This window comes from Loxodonta africana, chromosome 7, assembly GCF_030014295.1.
Source record: "Loxodonta africana isolate mLoxAfr1 chromosome 7, mLoxAfr1.hap2, whole genome shotgun sequence".
NCBI classification, from domain to species: domain Eukaryota; kingdom Metazoa; phylum Chordata; class Mammalia; order Proboscidea; family Elephantidae; genus Loxodonta; species Loxodonta africana.
The window spans coordinates 128,074,138-128,097,394 of NC_087348.1; the positions used below are offsets into that span (position 1 = coordinate 128,074,138).

The window sequence follows — 23,257 nt, forward strand, 5'->3', positions numbered from 1 at the left end:
ATTTTTATAAAGTATTAGAAGGATCTAAAATAAACTGTTAACAGTACTTACTTCTGAGAAGTATTGGATTAAGGATAGTGGTCAAGAGGAACTTCAGTTTAATCTGTATGTTTGAATTTTTTAATGAAAAAACTGTACTATTTAATTAAAATGTTTTTGATTATTTGGAAAGCTTACCTACAAATGACAAATGAAACATACTCCCTCAACTATGATATAATTTTAATATATTAAATCTTTTTTTCTGAACCAGTATTTATTGTTTATTAATAATTACTTACCCCCAGGTAATGGCTTATTTTTATCTACATTGTTGGTCTCATAGTGGAATTCATAGCCAAAATGCTTTACTCTTCTGTGTTTTAAAGATTTTTGAACTGCATAAAGAGAAGAAAGTATTTGAAAGAAATATTAACTATTTGAAAGAAAAAGAATTGAGTTCCTTCATGTACTTCAAAGTCAACATTAAGGATTAGTTTAGTAATAGTAACTTCTGTTAATTGCAAGATTACTGACTTTAATAAATTAACTATTCTGCCTTGTATCTGCGATTCTTTCAATCTCAAGTTGTAACCAACACTTGAAGAGTTTCACCCATTAACTTGGAAGAGCCAAACATATACAGCAACACTCACAAGACTGCTAATGGGCTGGAAAGAATCCAAGTAGATAACTAACAGTATTACAGATTCCATTAAAATTCATGAGATATTTTATTTAGAATAAAAGTTTTATCTATAATTTCCATATATCTCCAGGAGGCTCTTACTATATTATAGTAGTATGGTACTAAATTGCTTATTCCTTACAGAAAAATGTGCCTTATGATGGAGAGGATCATTTAAATAATACATGTGAAAGGGTTTATAAATGTTAGCTACACCAACATTGTATAATAAATATTAATCAGTTTGCAGTTTGAAATTGATAGCTACATAAATGTTATTAGTGCCTCTAAGAACTGTTGGTATGGCTTGCCTAACATGGGATCCAGGTTACTCTGTAATTTTAAGGAAATACTAAGTTTTAAAAAACCAATGGGGGAGGAGAAGAAGAAGCAGTGACATGGCACTTTGCAGAAACTTTAAAATATCAGATTTTAAAAGTTTTACTTACCATTACCTTCTGTCCAATTAATGCTTTCCAAAAGCATTTTTTCATCCTCAGGAGAAATAATTTCTTCTACTACCATAAGGCCTGGAGGTAAGGCTTGATGCCCCGACTCTTTCCACTGTACTGCGGGCACCAAATTAAAACAGTCACATACAAAATCTAAGGTTTTTATATACAGTAGCCATTTATCAATTTGTAAACTCCCAATTATTTTCAGAAATAAGAATACTACAAGTGCAAAAAAAAAGACCAAAGATAAAAATTATGGCACAGTTTGCTCACTGCAGTTACCAGTAATAAAAGGACAGTATTTATTTAAGTATTCTGTTTGAACATGATTGGGTCACTTTTCAAATCTCACTAAGAAACAAAAGTTCGCATAATAACCATAGAATGCCCTCTATTAAAAAAGCCAGATTGTCTCTAAATAATTAATATACGAGTTTAAATGCTCATTTTTGTTCTTAGGCTGTTGATACTAGCTATGGTCAAGTAATAAAAAAAATGCGTAAAATAACATACAACTTTCTTAAAAAAAATAACGTCATTGTATGAAGAACTGTTTGGCATATATTAAAACAATTTAAGTTCCTGTGTCCTTTGAAGTTTTAGATTGATAGAGCTCTAGAAGGGAAAGAAAATAAGAATTTACAATTAAATAAAGGAAATAGTGTAATTCACATTTATTGCTAGGGATCTCATCTTTCATATTACAGACATGATTTCTGAAGCTTTTGGCCAAGCAGTTCTCATCTTTGGATCATTTAATATAAAAATTCACAAAAATAATAATAGACATCTATTAGATTTTATTAAAGAAACACTGGTGGCACAAACAGGTGAGTGCTGGATTGCTAATGGAAAGGTTGGTGGTTCGAATCCACCCAGTGACTCCTTGGGGGATTCTGTAAAGATTACAGCCAAAAAAACCCTATGGGGCAGTTCTACTGTCACTTGGGGTCACTACGAGTCAAAATCAACTCAACAGCACCTAAAAACAAACAACACATTTTATGAAGAGAATTTCAAGAATCTAAGTAGTGTGAATCATTTGATAAATATTTACCAACTGCCTATGATGTGCCAGACACTATATTATCTATTCAAATTACATAAAGAGAAACTTCGGGAAGCATTTCTTAAAGACAAGTAATTTATATTACAAATAATTTATACACCTACTCACTTATTGACTATCCCATTATCTGACATTTCGCATTTATGATAATAGTAAAAAATCTACTATCCGACAACTTTGTACACTAACAATGTACAACTGGCAGTAACGAACGCTGAGGTGTGAGATAAGAGTAACACTGGTTGTGATGGTTAAGGTTATGTGTCAACTTAGCTGGGCCATGATTCTCAGCGGTTTGGAAGTTATGTAATGATGTAATCTGGAGGTTATGTAATGATGTAGTCATCCTCCATTCTGTGATCTGATGTGGTCATCCTCCATTTTTGCATAAGGCTAATTTTCACATAACCTGGTCTTTGAAACCTAGCCATGTGAATGAGTGAGTAGTGGGTGTATTTAGTATTCTTCTCATGTAGACTAAATCAAATACATGTTTTTTTTTTTTTTTAAAAAAGAATTAAAAATACCTTGTGTATCTGTTAATTCACTATCTGCTACTCACAAGTATCAAAAGTTTGTGACACAGTTCTATTCTCAATTAAAAATGTTTCCAAGGTTGTAAAAGTGATTGCAACAGTCTTAGAAGTACATCTGGATCCAATGCAGGATTTCAAATAAAGAACACTCCAAAACTCACTTTATACAATTTCTTACAAAGCATTCAACATACTGAATGCGGGTAAACTCAAGACAGTATTTTATACAAGATTAAGTTGTGTCTTAAGCCAATCTCTTTTCAGATACAAAAGTGAGAAGCAAGCAGAGAGATATGGGGACCTCATACCACCAAGAAAGTAGTGCCAGTACCGGAGCGTGTCCTTTGGACTGGGAGTCCCCGCACTGAGAAGCTCCTAGTCCAGAGGAAGACTGAGGACAGGGATCTTCTTCCAGAGCCAGCAGAGAAAGAAAGCCTTCCCCTAAAGATGATGCCCTGAATTTGGACTTCTAGTCTACTAGAATATGAGAGAATAAACTTCTGTTTGTTAAAGCCATCCACTTGTGGTATTTCTGTTATAGCACTATTAGAGAACTAAGACACTGATTAAACAATTAGTTGAAAGCTTCTGGGTAGACACTGTGAAATAAACTGGTCACCTGAGAATCCTCAACATTAAACTCTGAAAAGCACAATGCTTTGAAAAGCATAATAAATACATCATTATGTGGGTGGGACCAGCTCCTTAAAGGGAGTCCCTGGGTGCAAGTGGTTAACTTGCTTGGCTGCTAACAGAAAGATTGGAGATTGAGGTCCACTCAGAGGCACCTCAGAAGAAAGGCCTGGTAATTTATTTCTGAAAAATCAGCCACCGAAAACCCTACAGACCATAGTTCTACTCTGATGCACACGGGGTCACCATGAGTCAGAATCGACTTGACAACAACTGATCTTTGATGTCTTATTTATCTACGTACCTTCACTACCAGTCCCACGCCTCGCACAATCTAGGTGCTTAATAAATATTTGTTAAACAAAAAGGTGCTGCTTAACTGCTGTCCTTCTTTGTATCACGAGAATGAACCTCCCAACTTACGTCTATTGAAAGAGAACTCACACAAAAGCAAGACTCATATTTAAAAAGATACCCACCATTAATGTTAAGTGAAAAAGTCAGACACAAAAGGACAAATAGTGTATAATCTTGCTTATACGAAGTATCTAGAATAGGTAAATGCATAAACCAAAAAAAAAAAAAAAACCAAACTCGCTGCCGTTGAGTAGATTCCGACTCACAGTGACCCTGCAGGACAGAGCAGAACTGCTCTATAGGGTTTCCAAGGAGCAGCTGGTGGATTCAAACTGCTGACCTTTTGCTTAGCAGCGAGCTCTTAACCACTGTACCACCACGGCTCCAGGTAAACGCAGAGACCAAAAGTTATTAGTGGTTCCCAGGGTGCACAGGGGGAAGTGGGAAACTGCTGCTTAAGGTACACTGCGTTTCTGTTAAGGATGATGAAAAAAATTTGAAAATGGACATTAATAATAGTTGTACAACATGGTGAATGTAATTAATGTCACTGATATGTACATGAAAAATGGTTGAAATGGCAAATGCTGTTATATACATTTTATCACAATAAAATTTAAAAAAGAGTTAGCCACATGATAATACCTTTTTCCACAAAATTCAAGTAGAGAATGATCTTTTGTCCTACATCACCTACTATCTCTTTTCCATTGAGTGAAATATAGGCTTTCTTGGATTCTTCCGTAGTTTTGTATCTCACAAATGAGTAGGGCTTATTAGGTGGCATCAAGAGAGCATCCACCAGTCCACATTTCTTCAAAACAGGGAGCAGTTGGTTCCTACTCACACCATTACCCAAGCCACCATTGGCAACAACCAGGATCTTAAACAAAAAAGAAAGTAACATGAGCAACTGACATCAACCTTTTTATTTTCAAATAAGATTATTTTAAGATAAGGTTTCTAAAAAGGTATAATTTAAGGAAGACAAAAAGGTTTCTTTATGGTGGCTATTTGGTTTGCTAATCTCATACAAAGAATACAAATCAATTTACTAAATATTTGGGCCTTAAAAAGTGCCCCTGTGTTGTAAATAAAGATTTTTAAATAGCTTATTTCAGTAAAATATTAATGACCACAAATTCAAATTAAAAGATAACTTTTTTTATTGCTTATGAATATAAATTTAACATAATGAAAAGGAAAGATGGGGCCAGAAGGATAAAAAAGAAGCAAAGTAGTTATATAACACTTGCTTTTTGTGAGACCCTGTGCTGTGCGCTTTACATACTTAATCCTCATTAGCATAATCTTCACGACAATCCTACAGAGCAGATAATACTAGCCCCACTATATAGAGGAAGAAACCGAAGATCAGAAAAATTAGGTTAAGATGCTGGCTGGGGGAGCTGGGTTTCAAACCTATTTCTGTCAGTTTCCAGAATATACACTTTTGATATAACCATTACACAGTTTCCACTAAAAACTAAAGGTAAAGGTTCTGGGTCTAAGACAAATCAAGTACAGATTCTATTCCACATAAAATAGGAAAATTTTCCCATGGCTAAGTAATGCAGTGAGTTTGCAATTAAAATTTTTCCTTTGTAAGTTTCATGTGTACTTCCTGTCGTTTGCAGCCCGAAAGGAAATTTTATTCTAGGGCTTTTTTTTCTCCCCTTTTTGGTCTCCTATTTGTATTCTGACGCTTACAGCCTGGTACTTAAAAAACATTTTACATGGTTTTGATTAAGATCTGTAAATTATGATCTAGGACTTCTAAAAACTTTACAATAAAAACAAATTAAACCATTTATGGCCTACTCCCATCAATTTCATCATTTATACCAGGGGTCAGCAATTTTTTTTCTAAAAAAGGCCAGATAGTAAGCCTTTTAGGCTTTGTAGGTCATATAAGTCTTTATCTCATAGTCTTGTTTGTTTGTATTTTTAAAGCTTTTAAAGCTGTAGAAACCATTTATAGCTCACAAATTAGATCTGGCTGAAAGGCAATAGTCTGCCAACCCCTGAAATCAGTATATAATATATTAATGTCAAATTATACACAAAATAGGAATATCTAGAACCTTGTTTAAACAATGTAATGAATTATCATAACTTGCTGTGACAGAACATCAAATACTTTGTATGCAAGTACACACAATAAATATAAGACCACGATACTATATGCCTAAAATTTAGTCTCAGATGGCTTGCCCCTGGACTCATTCAATGATATTTATTAATTACAGTACCAAAATAACTTGATTACATGTGGCCATATTTACAAAACACTTCCATACTCCCAAATCTAAGGAATCGTAAAACCCAAACCCTACTGCCATTGAGTCGATTCCACCTCCTAGTGACCCCACAGACTGTGAATTCCAAGCGATGATGCAGCACAGAAGACAGCACGATATGAGGGGCAAGTATTGATCTGAGAGTCAAGAAACCTAAATTTAATCCAAACTCTACCTTCACAGCTGTACATTTTGGGGCTTCGATTAGATAATATCTAAGCTTCCTTTCCACTTTATTCTGTAATCTTTATGAGCCAAAAGAATATAAAAACATCTCACATTCATGTCATATTTTAATGGCTGGTAAGTACTGTCATATACATGTTCTCCGTGGAATCTAACAATTCAGTGGGGTGTAAGGTATGCAGTACTACCCCATGTTTATAAATGAAGAAAGCTGAGATCGGAGGGGACTGCGCATGTCCAAGTAAGTGGAGAAGCTAAGAGTCAAACAGAGTTCTTCAATTCAGAGCCTATGAATTCTCACAAACTTCCTGCCGTCAAGTCGACTCCAACTCACAGGAACCCTACAGGACAGAGCAGAACTGCCCCGTAGGGTTCCCAAGGCTGTGGTCTTCACAGAAGCAGACGGTAGCACCTTTCTCCCATGGAACCACCGGTGGGTGAGAACCACAGACTTTTTAGTTAGCAGCTGAGCATTTAAGCACTGCCCTACCAGGGCTCCTTACAAAGTCTCATGTCCCTCATATACATTATCTCATTTACTTGCTGCCTTCAGATAATGAAAAGGCTTTGTAAATAAAATCTAACAAGTGAAAAATGTTTTATAGCATATGATCAAAGCACTTTTTTATGCTACAGATGAAGCTGAGTACGGAAAAAAGAAGACCACATTAGGATACAAAAGACGTAGCTTTAAGTGTCTATTTACCTACTTCCCACTTTATACTAATAAACACATCACAAGTACTCAGAACCTTAGTGTTCTCACCTATCTCATAGGGAATTTTAGGGAATTAAATATTATAATGAACATAATTATACTTTGGAAAATGAAAAGAGATGTACAGTGTTACTACTGTTAATATATACCCACAACTTTCTTCAGTTCAATTAACACAATTAATGGGAATTGAATCCATAGACTAGGCTACAAACTAGACCAAAAGTAGAAAGTTAGCAGGTCCTATCATATGTATGGAGCTCTGGTGGTACAGTAGTTAAGTGCTACAGCTGCTAACCAAAAGGTCGGCAGTTTGAATCCACCAGCTGCTCCTTGGAAACTAACCCTTGGGGCAGTTCTACTCTGTCCTACAGGGTTGCTATGAGTCAGAATCCACTCCACAGCAATGGTTTTATCATATGTGTATTTAATACAGATATAACACATGACTAAATAATTACAGCCTTTTTCTCTGAGACATTATTAGCATATATTAATACAATAAGTTACTATGGCAATACATTTACATTCAAATGATCATAGTAGTTTTAGGTCACCTGAGTGGCATAGGACACTGTCTCAATGCCTTCGTGTCTCAGCAAAGTATGCCTGGCTTTAATCTGTTTCCTTAAGAACTTCTTCTCAGTTTTACTGTGTTTGTGATCACTTTGATGGTTGCCATCCATAGCAATACTGAAAAAAAAAATAAAAAGTGTCAATATCAATTATAATCATGCTGTTCATACATTCTACAGTTTAGAAATATTTCTATGACAATTTTTAAAAATTCTTGGTTTTTCTTTTACCAAGAAATGAGAATAAACAGATCCACAGACAATAAAGTAACGTCTAAGAAAGTAACAAAGTGGTAAGAACATCCAATAGCATCTCCAGGGGTTCTAAAAAACATTCTAATGCTTTAGGTCCATTAAGTGAGCTACTTTACCCAGAGGTGATGTATCTCTTTACTTATGAAATCCTAGGTAAAACGTATGTCTTAGTTATCTAAAACCAAAAACCAAAACCAAACCCACTGCCGTCGAGTCAATTCCAACTCATAGCGACCCTATAGGACAGAGTAGAACCGCCCCATAGAGTTTCCAAGGAGCACTTGGGGGATTTGAACTGCCGACCTCTTGGTTAGCAGCTATAGCACTTAACCACTATGCCACGAGGGTTTCCTAGTGCTGGTAAAACAAAAATACCACAATAGAAATCTAGTCTCTCACAGTTTAGAAGGCGATAAGTCTGAATTCAGGGTTCCAGCTCCATAGGAAGGCCTTCTCTCTCTCTCAGTTCTGGGTAAGGTCCTTATCATCAATCTTCCCCTGGTCTAGGAGTTTCTCAGTGCAGGGACCCCAAGTCCTAGGACATGCTCCGCTCCCAGCTCTTCTTTCTTGTAGTAGATGGTCCCTCTCTTCTCTGCTTGCTTCTTTCTTTTATATCTCAAAAGAGATTGACTCAAAATACAACCTAATCCTATAGAATGTGTCCTGCCTAATTAACATAAAAAAAATTAACATAGCTGCTGCTAATCCTGCCTCATTAACACCATAGACGTTAGGATTTACAAAAAAACTCTTTGCCTTCAAGTTGATTCTGACTCATAGAGACCCTACAGGATAGAGTAGAACTGTCCCATAGGGTTTCCAAGGAGGAGCTGGTGAATTCAAACTGCCAGAACCTTTCAGTTAGCAGCTGAGCTCTTTATCTCTGTGCCACCAGGTCTCTATACTCATAGAATAATTACATCAGATCGCAAAACAGAGGATAACCTCACAATACTGGGAATCATTCCCTAGCTAAGTTGACACAAATTGGAGGGGGGGGGGTCACAATTCAATCCATGACAACATACCACAAATTTCACAAATACACTGTTAGGACCAAATCTAATAGATATGTGTACATATGTGTACATGTGTGCGTGCGTGTGTGTGGGTATATATATATCTCATATTGTATGTATACACACACACAGTATGATTCCATTTACATAAAGTCTGAAATCTAAAAGTAAGTCTATATGTGTTTAGAAATACACATATACTTCAGGAAAACAGAAAAACACTAAACAATGAAAGAGTATGACACATCTTGGTAATACAGTTAACACATTGAGCTACTAACTGTAAGGCTGGAGTGCACCTACAGACACCTGGGAAAAGGTCTGGCTATTGATTTCCAAAAAATCAGCCACTGAAAACCTTATGGAGAACAGTTCTAGCTGACACACATAGGGTTGCCACAAGTCAGAATCGACTCAACGGCAACTGGTTTACACAATTAAGTGCTAATAGCACAGTATTTAGGTGTGACGTGAATTAGAGACAAAAAAAAAAACTGGAAAAGCTTAGGAAGACTTCAAAACAGAAGAGAATCTGGCTGAATACTGAAGGATAAGAAGAATATGGAGTCATATGGAAAGAAAATATGCAGTAAAGCTATAAAGAACAGAAGCTACAAAGAAAAATGGACAAGTCTGGCAAAGACAGAGGAGGTAAGCATAGTTTTCAGAGCACAGCGTTTGCTAACCCAATGGTCCCACTCTCCGCACACTTTTTAAAGTCTTCAAAGTTACAAACTGAATGTAGAGAGTTAAATCATATTCCAAAACACCTCACAAACAAGACAGGCAAAACTCTAATCACAAATCTCAAGAGAAGGAAAATGCCAGGCCTATGGAAGAGACAGCCAGTCCAGCCTAACTAGCACACAGAGTGCATGACAGGCGCTAAGGCTGGGAAAGTAAGCTGGCTGGAGAGCACAGAAGGGAGATGAGAGGCATGGGGACCTGCAGTAATCCAGCTTGACAAGTGGAAATGCTGGCCTGATCTAGTGTAGAGGCAACAGGAAGAAAGCAAAGGCAGGAGTCATGTAGAATCAATCGGCCTTGATGACTACCCAGAAGTGAGGAGAGGGAAATCAAAGATGACTTCTAGGTTGGAGCCTGAGTGACTAAGAGACTAGTGATGTCATTTCAAAACTGGAAAGTCAGGATGAGCTGCTCTGTAAGGGAGGTAATGAGTCAGATTTAGGATATATTATAGATGAACTACTAGTGAGATCTACAGTTGCAATGTCTGGCTAGTAGATGACAATACGAAGTGGCTCTCAGGAGAGAGACTGAGATTACAGACAGGTTTTGAAGTGATCACTAGACAGGAAGGGGATAGCTGAACGGATATTTCTAACATAGCACTAATTGTAATTATTTATTCTAATGTCTGTTGCCTTGCAATACTCTACCAGTGCTTTGACGACAGGGATTAAATCATACTTTTATTAGTTTCCCCAGAACCTCGGTGCTATGAGGCAATATAACACAGCAGTTAGGAGTCAAATCTCAGGTCTACCACTTATTAGTTGTATGAACCTGTTGAGTTAGTTCTCATCTCTGTGCTTCAGTTTCTTCATCTGTAAAACTGGTATAATAATAGTGCCTATCTCATACCTTTGTTAGGAGGATAAAATGCATCTATTACTGTATTAGGGCTAATTTTCAGAACAGCCAGATCAGAATGGTTTAAGAAGACAAGAAAAGCTGAGGACTTTTTATAGCCATCCATTCCAAGATCACCATCTCTGGAACAGCAACTTTGCAGTATGGGAAGGAGAACAAGAGATGAGTGCCCTATAGAACATTTTCTTAATATTTCACAGAGCAAAGACTGCAAAGTGGAAGAAATGAGAAAGGAAAGATGTTGAATACATCTTTTTAAAAGTCTGCCACTAAAAGTGCAGCTACCAGCAGATGGCGCCTTACAACCACATTTTTATCATCCCCTTTCCCTTCTCTCTCCCTCAGTCATGCAATATTACAGCATGTGAAAAAAGACAAATGCAGATAGCCCTGGAGACCCTTCTCTTCCCTGTTTCAGTGCTTTGGCAATGCCCTGGCCCAGCAGATCTGAGTCATCTCAACAAAAGAACCAGCTGAAAGAAGTTGCTGAGCTCTGGAGGTTCCCCTTCTACAACAAGACCACTTCCCGGACCAGGAAGTTTCCACTGTTGCACAAACGTTTGGATGCTCCTTGTCATGTCATGGGAGTCTTATAGGATGATACAGGAATGACGTCACCATTTACTAGAATACGACTCATGCTGAGTCCAGTCTGGTCATGTCCACTCTAAACACAGTCTCTGTGGGATTAATGAAATTATCGCACACACTCTGCTACTTGCTTGTTAATATGTTTGTTCTTGATAGCTGCCATAGAGTCAACTCCGACTCAGGGCGACCTTATATATACAACAGAACAAAACCTTGCCTGGTCCTGCATCACCCTCACAATTGCCAGCATGTCCCAGTCAATCATTATAGCTACTGTGCCAATCCATGTCACCCAGGGTCTCCCACGCCCTCGTCTGCCCTCTTATTTCACCAAACATGGTATACTTCTCCAGAGACTGAGCCCTCCTGATGACGTTTCCACAGCAAGTCAGAAAATGTTCTGTTGTAATCCATAAGATTTTCATTGGCTGATTTTTGGAAGCAGATTGCCAGGCCTTTCTTTCCAGTCTGTCTTAGCCTGGAAGCTCCCCTGAAACCTGTCCACCATGGGTTGACCCTGCTGTCAGTTTAAAGAGGGTGTAGGAGGCCTCGGTGAGATGAGTGGGTTGGCACAGTAGCTACAATGACGGACTCCCAACATGCTGGTGACTGTAAGGATGATGCAGGACTGGGCAACAGGTTTATTATGTTGTATAAAATTTTTTTATATAAAGTCGCCGTAAGTCCGAGCTGACTCGATGGCAGCTAACAACAGCCATTTGTAGAGTACCTCTCATACAGCAGACACTGAAGAAATGCTTGTTAAATAAAATCAGTCAAAACCAGAGGCTGATACCACCAGGGGCCCAAAGATGGCAGGGATTACTCAAATACTAGCACACGAGAACTCGGGGTGTTAGCGATCCGGCCACCTGCAATGACCTTGCTTCACCGGATTGACGCCGCTCAAAAAAGCCCCAGAAACGCCTAACATGCCCAAGTTTGCAACAGCTCGTCAACTCCAAAGAAGCAGAATACTGACACAGACACCACAAAAGCACCTGCACCTGAAACATGACAGAATCACCCAACGCAAAGACACCCAACCGCCCACGGATCGCAACAGAGAGCCACCCAGGCCACCCCCGCCCCTTCCCGAGGATCTCAGCTCCATGCGGGCTAAGCGGAGAGATGAGACCGGAAGAGATGGACACCGGAAAGCAGCGACTTAAGCTCATCGCGCTCGCCAGCAAGAAACAAACCTTTGCCTCTACTCAGACCGAGTTTTCACGGGTCACCAGTCTCTCTACTCTAGCGGGTGCTCTCTCCGTCACCAATCTCCCCACTGTAGCTCCAGAAAGCCGGGGTGAATACTCACATACCACCTCATCTGGGCGCAGCCATGTTGGAGAAAACTGAACTACACTTCCCAGGAGTCAGCCGGAGAGGAGCGGCGCTCCCACAATCCCCTTCGCTTCCCAAAGTCCCGTGCGGCCACTTTAGCGGCTGAGAGTCTGTGGCCTGTAAGCGCCTCTTTTACGGAGGGAGTTCTTTTGTCTTACTGGAGGGAAATAGCAGCGGCTGGGAACCGGGTTATTTTTATCAGTGGGTACCCAAAACGGACAATGTCAAACAAGTTTATGTTTTCCATCAGTGTTCTCCACACCATAATTGGGACTGTTTGTAATCATTCCTTCTGAATCTTGAAGGGGACCCTAGGTTTGAAAGATGACCAAGCATGGGGGGGAGGAAGGTGAGCATGCATGAACATGTCAGGTGAATGGTGAGGACCACAGAGAGATGGGAAGCCGTGTGAAAGAATGTCGAGGAAGGAAAAGCGGACAGTCGCCAGATTGCCATCCTATTATTACAGAAATGGAATGATATAACCAGAGTTTCTGGTAGAAGGTGGGAGGAGAGACCACAAGAAGGTTATTTAGCAGGCCATCGCTGGGGTAAAGTGAAAAGCAACAAAATATTAACTAGGGCGCAGCAGTGACAGAAGGAAAGAAAAAATAGTTGGTGACAGATTAGAAATAAAACACACGGGAAAGGGTGATTGGATTCTACCTGCATTGGATTGTGAGCTCTGTGAGTTCCGGAAAGGCGGGGTGGGAGTGGGGGTGGAGGCACCATCCCTCTAGTGCTGTTACGGTGCCCCGTTCGCCGCCACCCACTACCCTCCACCACACACGCATGCACGCAGTGGGTTATCAAATTAAAGTTAAGGCTGGTTGGCTAGGAGAAGTGACACTAGACAGAGAATGTCTTTAACGAATGATGTGTGTGGAAAACAGATTAGAATGAGGAAAGACTAGAAGTTGGGAGGCCATTATAGGCAGCTATTTTAATGGTTGTGAAAGAGAGGGTGGGGCCCAAACTGGATAGCAAAAGTGAAGAGGAGAGGGCAAACCAGAAGTGAAATCACAGACAGGGCAAAGCACTGAAAAAAGGATGAGAGGAAACATGAGGAGTCTCCCATTGCCATCCTGCTTCTACACTACTAAAAAACTAGTTGCCATCCAGACAGTTCCCACTCATGGTAACCCCATGTGTGTCAGAGTAGAACTGTGTTCCATAGGGTTTTCAGTGGCTGGTTTTTTTGGAAGTAGATTTGTTAGGCCTTTTTTCCAAGGTGCCTCTGGGTGGACTTGAACCTCCAACCTTTATCTATTGCAGTTGAGCACTTTAACCATTTGCACCACCCAGGGACTTCATTCTACCCTACCAGATGCTTTAGAAAAGCAGTACATTCCAATAGAATTTTTGCATTGAAAATGTTTTATAACCTGAGCTTTCCAATATGGTAGCCACTAGCCACATATGCCTATTGAGCATTTGCAATGTGACTAGTGCAATTGAGGAATTGAATTTTGAATTTAAATTTTATTTAGTTTTAATTAAGTTTAAGTAGCCGTATGTGACTATGGCTACTTAATTGGACAACAGTGTAAAATACCACCAATTATTATCTATTCTTCAGATTCAATTACTTCATCTGTGTATCCATCCACAAGGACTCCTGGTGGCGCAGTGGTTAAAGTGCTGGCTGCTAACTAAAAGATTGGTGATTTGAAGCCACCAGCTGCTCCGCAGCAGAAAGATGTGGCAGTCTGCTTCCATAGAAGATTACAGCCTTGGAAACCCTATGGGGCAGTCCTACTCTGTCCTATAGAGTCACTATGAATCAAATAGGCTGGAAGTAACGGGCTCTTTGAAACGTTTGAATTTCTTAGCCTCTGTGACGAACTACTGTCACCTAGTTCTCTTTATACATTCTAATTACTTGTTTTCAGTCTTTTTCATCAGCTTCCCTCCCTCTGGCCACAATTAAATATAAGTCTTGTTTTTGACCCTTTTCTTATTCTACGGTCTCTCCCAGTCTGTCTCCTGGAGTTTTAAAGAGATTTGTGGATCATTCCCTAATCTTTATCTATAACCCAGACTTCCCTTTAGGTGGCAATTTGGTTTAGTGGAAGGAACATGGGCTTTTGAGTACGACCTGAAGTAGAAACTGCAAAACAACATTTACCTTTTGGGATTGATGTGATAATTAAATAAAATACTACACATAAAAAAAAAATTTTTTTTTTACACATAAAGTAGCTGTTAAATAGTTGTTTTTTCTCCTCTTCTGCTCCTGAGTTACAGGCCCAAATTTCCAACCACCGGCTGCCCATCTCTACCACCATACCCCTTGAAAAAGGTGGATACATAAAAATTTTGTATCCAATCCTTTGAATACAGGCCCTTATCTTTTGCTCGGAGTATTTCCTGGGCTAGTGCTCCCAGAGAAGGTGACTCTCTGAAGGGATTTTCAGCTACATTAATTTTGTAACCCCAGTGTCTTCCATAGTTTTGTTATAAGAATTCAATAAATGTTGAACTGAAAAGGAATTTAAGAAGGAATTTATCCTCACCTGTGCAAAAGCTTTGTATGGTGACCTCTAATAATTTTTCAAGGGTATTAAATGATGACCTAATGAGTCTGTACTTTTTAAAACCCTAGTTTCAACATCATGATAGCTGATGTTCTTCTGTGTAACTAGTGTAGGGATCGGCAAAATTTTTCTATAAAGGACTACATAATATTTTCACCTTTGCTGCAATACATGGTCTCTGTCACATTGTTGTTGGTGTTTTTACAACCCTTTAAAAATGTAGAAGTCATTCTTCGTTACCAGGGTTTAGACCACCAGGATTTGGCCGATGGGTTATAATTTGCCAGCCCCTGAACTTTCTTCCTGGACTCTGTAATTCTGAGCGTCTTCTCAAGGTGAAGCTAAGACTGAGACCTACAGCTGAAGACACATATTCAATACAAATGAACTTAATTAAATTATCCAGCACTACATTGTAAAGCATGGAAAAGTAGAGGTCTGTCCCACAGTGGAGTTCCAGAAATGACAGTGAGGAGAGACATATCGTTTAGAATTGCTTTTAGCTGCAAGTAACAGAAAACGGGGCTGATTGCTTAAACAAAGAGTTATTTTTCCTCAAAAGGTAAGTCATCCAGACAAAGGCTCACTGGCATCGGTTTACTCGCTCAAAAATGTCATCAAGAACCCAGGCAATTTCCATTCTTCTGCTCCACCATCCTTGGTGTGTTGACTTTTTTAACCTCGTTCTTGTTGCCTCACAGTTACAAGGTGGCTGCTGCAGCTCCAGATGTCATGTCTTCGTACTAATGTTTTAAGCTGGAAAAAAGGAACAGTCTCTGTCATTTTATCCAGGAAATGAAACTCCCAGTGGATTCCCCCTTGTTTCATTGGCCACATAGAGGTTACGTGCTGTGGTAGGCACAATAATGTCCCACGCCCCCAAAGATATCCACATCTTAATCCCTGGAACCTGTGAATATGCAGATATAATTAAAGTTATGGACCTTAAAATATGGAGACTATCCTGAATTATCCAGAGGCTCAATCTAATCACACAATTCCTTAAAAGCAGATAATTTACTCTGGCTGGAGCAAGAGAAATGAGATAGAAGGAAAAGACAGAACAATTCCAAGTGTGGAAGGATTTAATGTGGCATTGCTACCTCTGAGATGTAAGGGTTCATGTGCAAGGACTAGAGAAAGGCCTCTACTAAGCTAGGGGCAGCCCTCCAGCTGAAAGCCAGTAAGGAAATGGGGACCTCAGTCCTACAACCACAAGGAAATAGATTCTGCTAACAACTTGAATATGCTAGTAAGCAGATTCTCTCCAACACATCCTGGTAAGAGCCCAGCCTGAGCCATACCTTGATTTCATCCTTATGAAACCTACAGCAGAGAAACCAGCCAAGCCAACCGAAACTTCTAACCTATAGAACTGTGGAATAATGAATTTGTGTTTTTTTTTAACTGATAATTTTTTAGTAATTTGAATTACCAAATGGAAAACTCAATGCATACTCACCCCAGACCAGTCATTAGCTAAGGGAAGTGGAATTACATAACTCCATGGGGCTAGGATGAGGCCCATTCTCCTTGAGATCAAAAGACCTCAATGCTCTGGGGCGTGGGGGTGGCGGGGGGAGGAAATAGGGTTCTATGAGCAAGTAAAAGGAGGGAGTAGCTGTTGGGTAGGCAGTTAACAGTGTATTCCACATGGGGACTGGAAAATTTCTGGCTGGATTATCATAATACAGTTTATCTCAAAACCTAAGAGAAATGAGCACTAGAAGAATGAGTGCTCGCATTAACTAATAAAGCATCCAAAGGTATAATTCAAACAGCTTTTATACTTCTACTTCAACATTCTTCGATCAGAAAAGACTGAGAATGGCCCCAAACAGTCCGTGAAAACAGTTACATTTTCACTGTGGTTCCAAACTGTGATATTGTTTCACTGTTTTCAGATTCAATTCCTGTCTTGTGAGGTGCCTACCCCTCCTCCCCTCTCAACCCTCCCCTCCATAGACCATTTGTTAATGGTTACCTTCTGGGTTTTTCTTCTACTTTTTCCCAGAGGCAAGGGTTACTGGGTGGAATCCCCAAGTTCTTGCTTGGCATGACTCAGATTGGCCAATAAACAAGAGACCGAGATTGGGGAACAGGAAAGGCGCCTTTATTTCATTGTACAAGGAAAGGGAGTCAGTCGGAGCTGCTGCTGCAAGGACTGCTCCCCAAAGGCAGGCAGGCAAGGTAGTTTTAAGGGGTTTACAAGTAGGGAATTCATACAAGTTACTCCAGCCAGCAACATTCTTAATCATGCTATGCAGGCACAATGGGGTTTACACATAACCTCCAAGGGAAAAAAAAATAAAAATAAAGCAGGGTTCAAATGCAAAGCTGGGGAGGAGGAAGTCCAGTAAAGCAAAACCGGATTTTTAATACAACACTGTGGGGGTGGAAGCAAAGCAAACAGGGTTTTCAATACAACGCAGTGGGGTCTCTGTCTTACTCCTTCCATTTCTTTTTGGATATTTGTCATTCAGAACCAGTGTCCATTTTGAACTAGAGCCCAGCTTGGAATTGTTTGGCATATTTTCAGGAGGCGCAAATATTGGAACTAGGCCTTTCATTGTGGCTACTGACCTCTTGTTGGTTTATAATTGACTATTTACTAAATACTAAAAGAAAAAGAGTGGCTTTTATGCCCTATTTATGTGAATGTTTCCCTAAAAAAAAAAATTTTCTTTTTCCAGATTATTTTAGTTATTGTCTTTGTATCTCAGGGCCCAGTTGATCTTTCTTTATGAGTTTTTGTGAGTCCAGCTCCAACTGGGTCACATTCTTTATGCTCAACGACAGAGAATAATGGCTTCAGTATTATCTCCTAAGTCATTCCTTTCTTTTGATCAGAGATTGGAGATAACGCATTGACGATTAATAACCGGACTTAGTTGAGCCCTTAGATGGCAGCCATCGCAGGCTCTTTAAACTCATGGCACTGGTTTTCCCCTGGATGCCATCTGGTTCTTCACCAGTTAGAGTAATATTCTCATGAATCCCATTGCCGAAGTGAGCAGACTCAATGTACACCAACATTTTAGCCTGAGGCCTTCTTTTGCCTTTTAGGTATGCAAGACAATAGAAGATAAATTTTATCATGCCTAACACTATCAGGATGCAGACTAAGAATATTACTATCAACTGCAGTAGTGATCTAGCGCATGTACTTATTCTTGATGGTAACCAGCCAAATAAATCTGATGTTTGTAAGGGTGTGACAGTGTGTAACCAAGTAGCGTGCTTTCTAATTCTACATACATCCTATCCTGCTTCTCCTTTGTTATTTAACCAAATGGAACAGGAGGTATTTGCTACAGTACAGACTATACTTTCTTGGGCTAATAAAAAAATCTAAGGGTATTTTGTTACCTCATGTCACCGTGGCTAATGAGGTCAGAGATTACTGTTGTGTTTTTATCCCTGTAGCAACTTCATCTGCTATTTGTCCCATAGTGATTGACAAATTTCTTAATGATTTCTCCAATTCAGCTATACCGTAAATAGGAATTAAAGCTACCAACCATACCCTGAGTGTTGGACCAATGGGTTTCACTTTGACTCTTGTTTCATAATGTGTAACAATTTCACATTAATTTTTTAATATTTACTAGCATCATTACTATGAATATATAAAGGTAATCTTAAAATTCTCAAAGTGTGTTGCCCATACACTCACCAGAAATCTAAACAAAAGATTGCACACGCAAACTCACTGTCAGTTGGAAAGGGATCATTTAAACTAGTATAGCTGGATCCACCACATGAAAACGTATATCCATAGGAGAACAAAAAGTTTGTCTACAGGAAACAGAAGGTATAGAAAAATTCACTTATGACAACCAAATTTTCATTAGAGAATACATGATTAAAAATATAGGATGGACCTTTCCAACTGGAAGTGCCCAGTTAATCTGTTTAAAACATACTAAGTGTTCTTCTCTAGGGCAAGCTGCCCGCCTTGGTTTGCCTATTAACCATTGTGGGTCACTTTCTCAGAAGCAGAAGTGTCACAAAACTGTTTTTATGAGAGAAGAACTTCTAATTCAAGAGTTACAATATCTAAACCCATTAGTTAATTTAGGGGAAAGGAAAAGGTTTCTTATATCCAGAAGGTAGGACCTTAAAACATCAGCAGTATTCCCACACAAAACTCACAGTATTCCTTTACTCAGTCTTATGTAGTTAATTTCTGTTTCACAGGGTTCCAGATCAGCCACAGTCTGCGAACTCATCAGCTTCTACATAAGAGTTTTTGGAAATCTTGATTCAGTCTAGTCACAGTTCTTTTCATCAGTCTCATATAGTCCATCTTTTTGCTGAGATATTTTGGTGAAACGATTTCAGCAAATCAGCAAAGTAAAAATTTATCTGCAGATGACATATCGTAATATGGCCATGATTAATTTATAAACATAATACTCCTAATTATAAAAAATTCAGAACCAAATAAAGTCGGTTTAAAAAAACTTTACACAAAAATATTTTTAAATATAACAACCTTATTTTTAAAGAGCTTCAGATACAATACACTATATAATAATTTTCAGACAAAACACCATATAGTCAGGATATACCAAGACTGTCAAGTCTCTAAATACCTCAATAGTAATAAAAAGACTTCAGAGGCGAGGCCAAGATGGCGGAGTAGTCAGACGCTTCCTGTGGCACCTCTTACAGCAAAGACATGAGAAAACAAGTGAATCAATTATATATGACAATCTAGGAGCCCTGAACATCAAAGGCAAAGTTGAGGAATTGGACTGAGCAGGCAAGGGGAGGAAGAGATGGTTCAGAAGCGATAAAGAGTTGCCAGACCCGACCCAGCAGGAACCAGCATCCTGTAGGTGGGGATCAGCCGGCACCAGCGGTGAAGCAAGCAGTGGCATTCGGGACACGTTTTCCACATGAGGAGAGACAGAGCAGGCAAGAGTCCACTCACGCATCCAGAATCAGCAAAAAGCGGCACTCAATTGGCAAAAGATAAGTACCTGCATCTAACCTGCCGCCTGGATAAAAAAACACCCCTTTGGGAAAAACCTCTCTCCCACTTACTTGCCCTCTACCGGCTCTGCGCTGGGTCCGAGCTGGCTTAAGAATTGCTGCATCCCCTGGGCTGGAAGTAGGACCTGTCATGTGTTCTAAGCCATTCTCCAGGCCTTGGAGAGGGAACAAATGAACAAACAGGGAAAAGATATTCTGCCAGCTTCCCTAAGCTGGGAACTCAGAGCAGAAACAGCTCCTTTGCACAGGCACAGGCATAAGGGGTCCATGGATTTTGAATGCCTTTCGCCCCTGCATAGAACTGTGTGGACCCATTTCAACAGTGTAGGCCCTTATTAGCACAGTACAACAGGGTATATATCTGAAGTCCAACTTCAACTTTTTCAGTTATATGGTGAAGAGGTAGGTTTGTGACATTTGACATCACTCTGCCTATTAAGCCGGGTCCTCATCTACCCACATCAGGGGCCTGAGGACTAGTGGCTCCACCCACACCACTTAGCCACCAATGACAGGGGACCAAGAATAAATGGTGCCTCCCAGTCCTTACAGCCAACAGCACTGGGTGCCCTCAGTCTACCTGCAAAACCCACCCACCTACGTGTTCTAGGAAACAGGGTCATGCCTTCCTCACAGACAATCAGGGGTAGTTGTCAATCCTGTGCCTTGCTCAGCACGTGACCCCCTACTGCAGCCAAATACCTGTGCCTACACCAAATACCCCTGCTCGTCTAGGACTGTAGGTGAGAGCCTGCTGCACACACTTGGTGACCAACTACCTGAACACCGGAGATGAATCTATACAAGAAAAGTAAACAGATTCCTGGGCTCACATACCTAGTAACAGCTCTAACCACCTGGTGACAGGACGTTAGAGCTTTGAAGTCACCAATAATCAAACTAGCTTACTCAAGCAGCCTATTTAGGCATATGAAAACAAAACAAAGTGAGAAGCTAGGACACAGTAAGCAAATATAAAATAAACAAATCCAATACTTATTGATGGCTCAATATCAAATCACATAATGAAGCAGACCACGATGGCTTCAGCAAGCTCCCAAAACAATTGAGAAATCTTCCAGATGAAGAGAACTTCTGGGAATTACTGAAGCCAGAATACAAAAGGTTAACATACTGAACTCTTCAAGAGATCAAGAAGGAGCTCAGGCAAATTGCAGAACAAGCCAAGGAGCACACAGATAAAGCATTAGAGGAATTTAAGATTAGAGAAGGGCGAAATGACAAATTTAAAAGGCTGCAAGAATCCACAGAGAAACAGCAAACAGAAATCCAGAAGATTAACAATAAAATTTCAGAATTAGACAACTCAATAGAAAGTCATAGAAGCAGAATTGAGGCAATGGAAGTCAGAATTAGTAAGACTGAAGATAAAGCACTTGACACCAACATATCTGAGGAAAAATCAGACAAAAGAATTTAAAAAAATGAAGAAACACTAAAAATTATGTGGGACTCTATCAAGAGGAATAATATATGTGTGACTGGAGTACCAGAATGGGGGGGGGCAACAGAAAATATGGAGAGAATTGTTGAAGATTTATTGGCGGAAAGCTTCCCTGATATCATGAAAGATGAGAAGATATCTATCCAAGGTGCTCATTGAACCTCACACAAGGTAGATTCCAAAGAAAGTTACCAAGACATATTATAATCAAACTAGCCAAAACCAAAGGTAAAAAGAGAATTTTAAGAGCAACTAGGGATAGACAAAAAAAGAAAAACAAAAAGTCATCTACAAAGCAGAGTCAATAAGAATAACTTTGACTACTCAGCATAAACCATGCAGGCAAGAAGCCAATGGGATGACATATATAAAGCCGTGAAGGAAAAACATTGCCAGCCAAGAATTAAATATCCAGCAATACTGTCTCTCAAATATGATGCTGAAATTAGGACATTTCTAAATAAACAGAAGTTCAGGGAATTTGCAGAAACCAAACCAAAATTACAAGAAATACTAAAGGAAGTCCCCCAGTTAGAAAATCAATAATATCAGATAGGAACCCAACACAAGAAGACAGGACAGAGCAACCAGATATCAACCCAGATAGGGAAATCACAAAAATAAATCAAAGCTAAAATGCTCAAAACAAGGAAACAGAGACATCATTATGTAAAAGATGACAACACTAATACAAAAAAGGGGGACTAAAAAACATAGTCATAGATCTTTCATATGGAGAGGAAGTCAAGCCTATAAAAAGAAATAAAAGATTGGTTTAAACTTAGAAAAATAGGGGTAAATCTTAAGGTAACCAGAAAAGAAACTAAGAATCCTACACATCGAAATAAGACACAAGAAAAACATAAAGACTCAGCAAATACAAAATCAACAACAATGAAAAAGAGGAAAAGAAAATACATGAAGAAAAACAACTCAGCACAGAAAATTAAGTGGAACAAAGAAACTGTCAGCAACACACAAAAAAAGAGACATCAAAATAAACTCATACCTATCAATAATTACACTGACTGTAAATGGACTAAATGCCCCAATAAAGAGACAGAGAGTGGCAGAATGGATTAAAAAACACGATCCATCTATATGCTGCCTACAAGAGACACACTTAGACTTAAAGACACAAACTAAAACTCAAAGGATAGAAAAAATATGCCAAGTAAACAAAAATCAAAAAAGAGCAGGAATGCTGGTATTAATCTCTGACCAAATAGACTTTAAAGTAGAATCCACCACAAAGGATAAGGAAGGACACTATATAATGATTAAAGGGTCAGTACACCAGAAAGACATAACCATAATAAATATTTATGCACCCAATGACAGGGCTCCCAAATACATAAAACAAACTCTAACAGCACTAAAAAGTGAGATAGACAACTCTACAATAACAGTAGGATACTTCAACGCACCACATTCGGTGATGGAGAGGACATCCAGAAAGAAGCTCGATAAAGTCATGAAAGATCTAAATGCCACTATCAACCAACTTGACCTCATGGACATATACAGAACACTCCACCCAACAGTAGCCAAGTATACTTTCTTTTCCAACTCAAATGGAACATTCTCCAGAACAGACCACATATTAGGCCATAAAGCAAGCCTTAACAGAATTCAAAACATCAAAATATTGCAAAGCATCTTTTCTGATCATAAAGCCATAAAAGTAGAAATCAATAAGAGAAAAAAACAAGGAAAAAAAATCAAATACATGGAAACCGAACACCTTGCTAAAAAACTACTGGGTTAAAGAAGAAATTAAGGATGGAATAAAGAAATTCATAGAATCAAATGAGAATGAAAACACATCCTACCAGGACCTTTGGGACAAAGCAAAAACATGTACAGAGGTCAATTTATAGCAATAAATGCACACATCCAAAAAGAAAAAAGGGCCAAAATCAAAGCATTAACCCT

At 39.1% G+C, this 23,257-nt stretch overlaps 1 protein-coding gene across 4 annotated transcripts in view; it reads right to left on the reverse strand.

The window, feature by feature from the left end:
• Positions 1-12,415, reverse strand: part of ALKBH8 (alkB homolog 8, tRNA methyltransferase) — a 56,681-nt gene extending 44,266 nt beyond the window's left edge. The window contains exons 1-5 of one of the 4 annotated variants that reach the window (XM_064288872.1): positions 12,294-12,415; positions 7,479-7,614; positions 4,363-4,600; positions 1,117-1,236; positions 282-377 (exon numbers count right to left, since the gene is read on the reverse strand). In XM_064288872.1, coding sequence (XP_064144942.1) covers positions 282-377; positions 1,117-1,236; positions 4,363-4,600; positions 7,479-7,607 — 583 coding nt within the window. In that variant the 5' untranslated portion in view covers positions 7,608-7,614; positions 12,294-12,415. Of the gene's footprint in view, positions 1-281; positions 378-1,116; positions 1,237-4,362; positions 4,601-7,478; positions 7,615-8,150 lie in introns of all 4 variants that reach the window. The other 3 variants (XM_023554750.2, XM_064288870.1, XM_064288869.1) reach the window with 3 other exon arrangements.
• Positions 12,416-23,257: the final 10,842 nt, after the last annotated feature.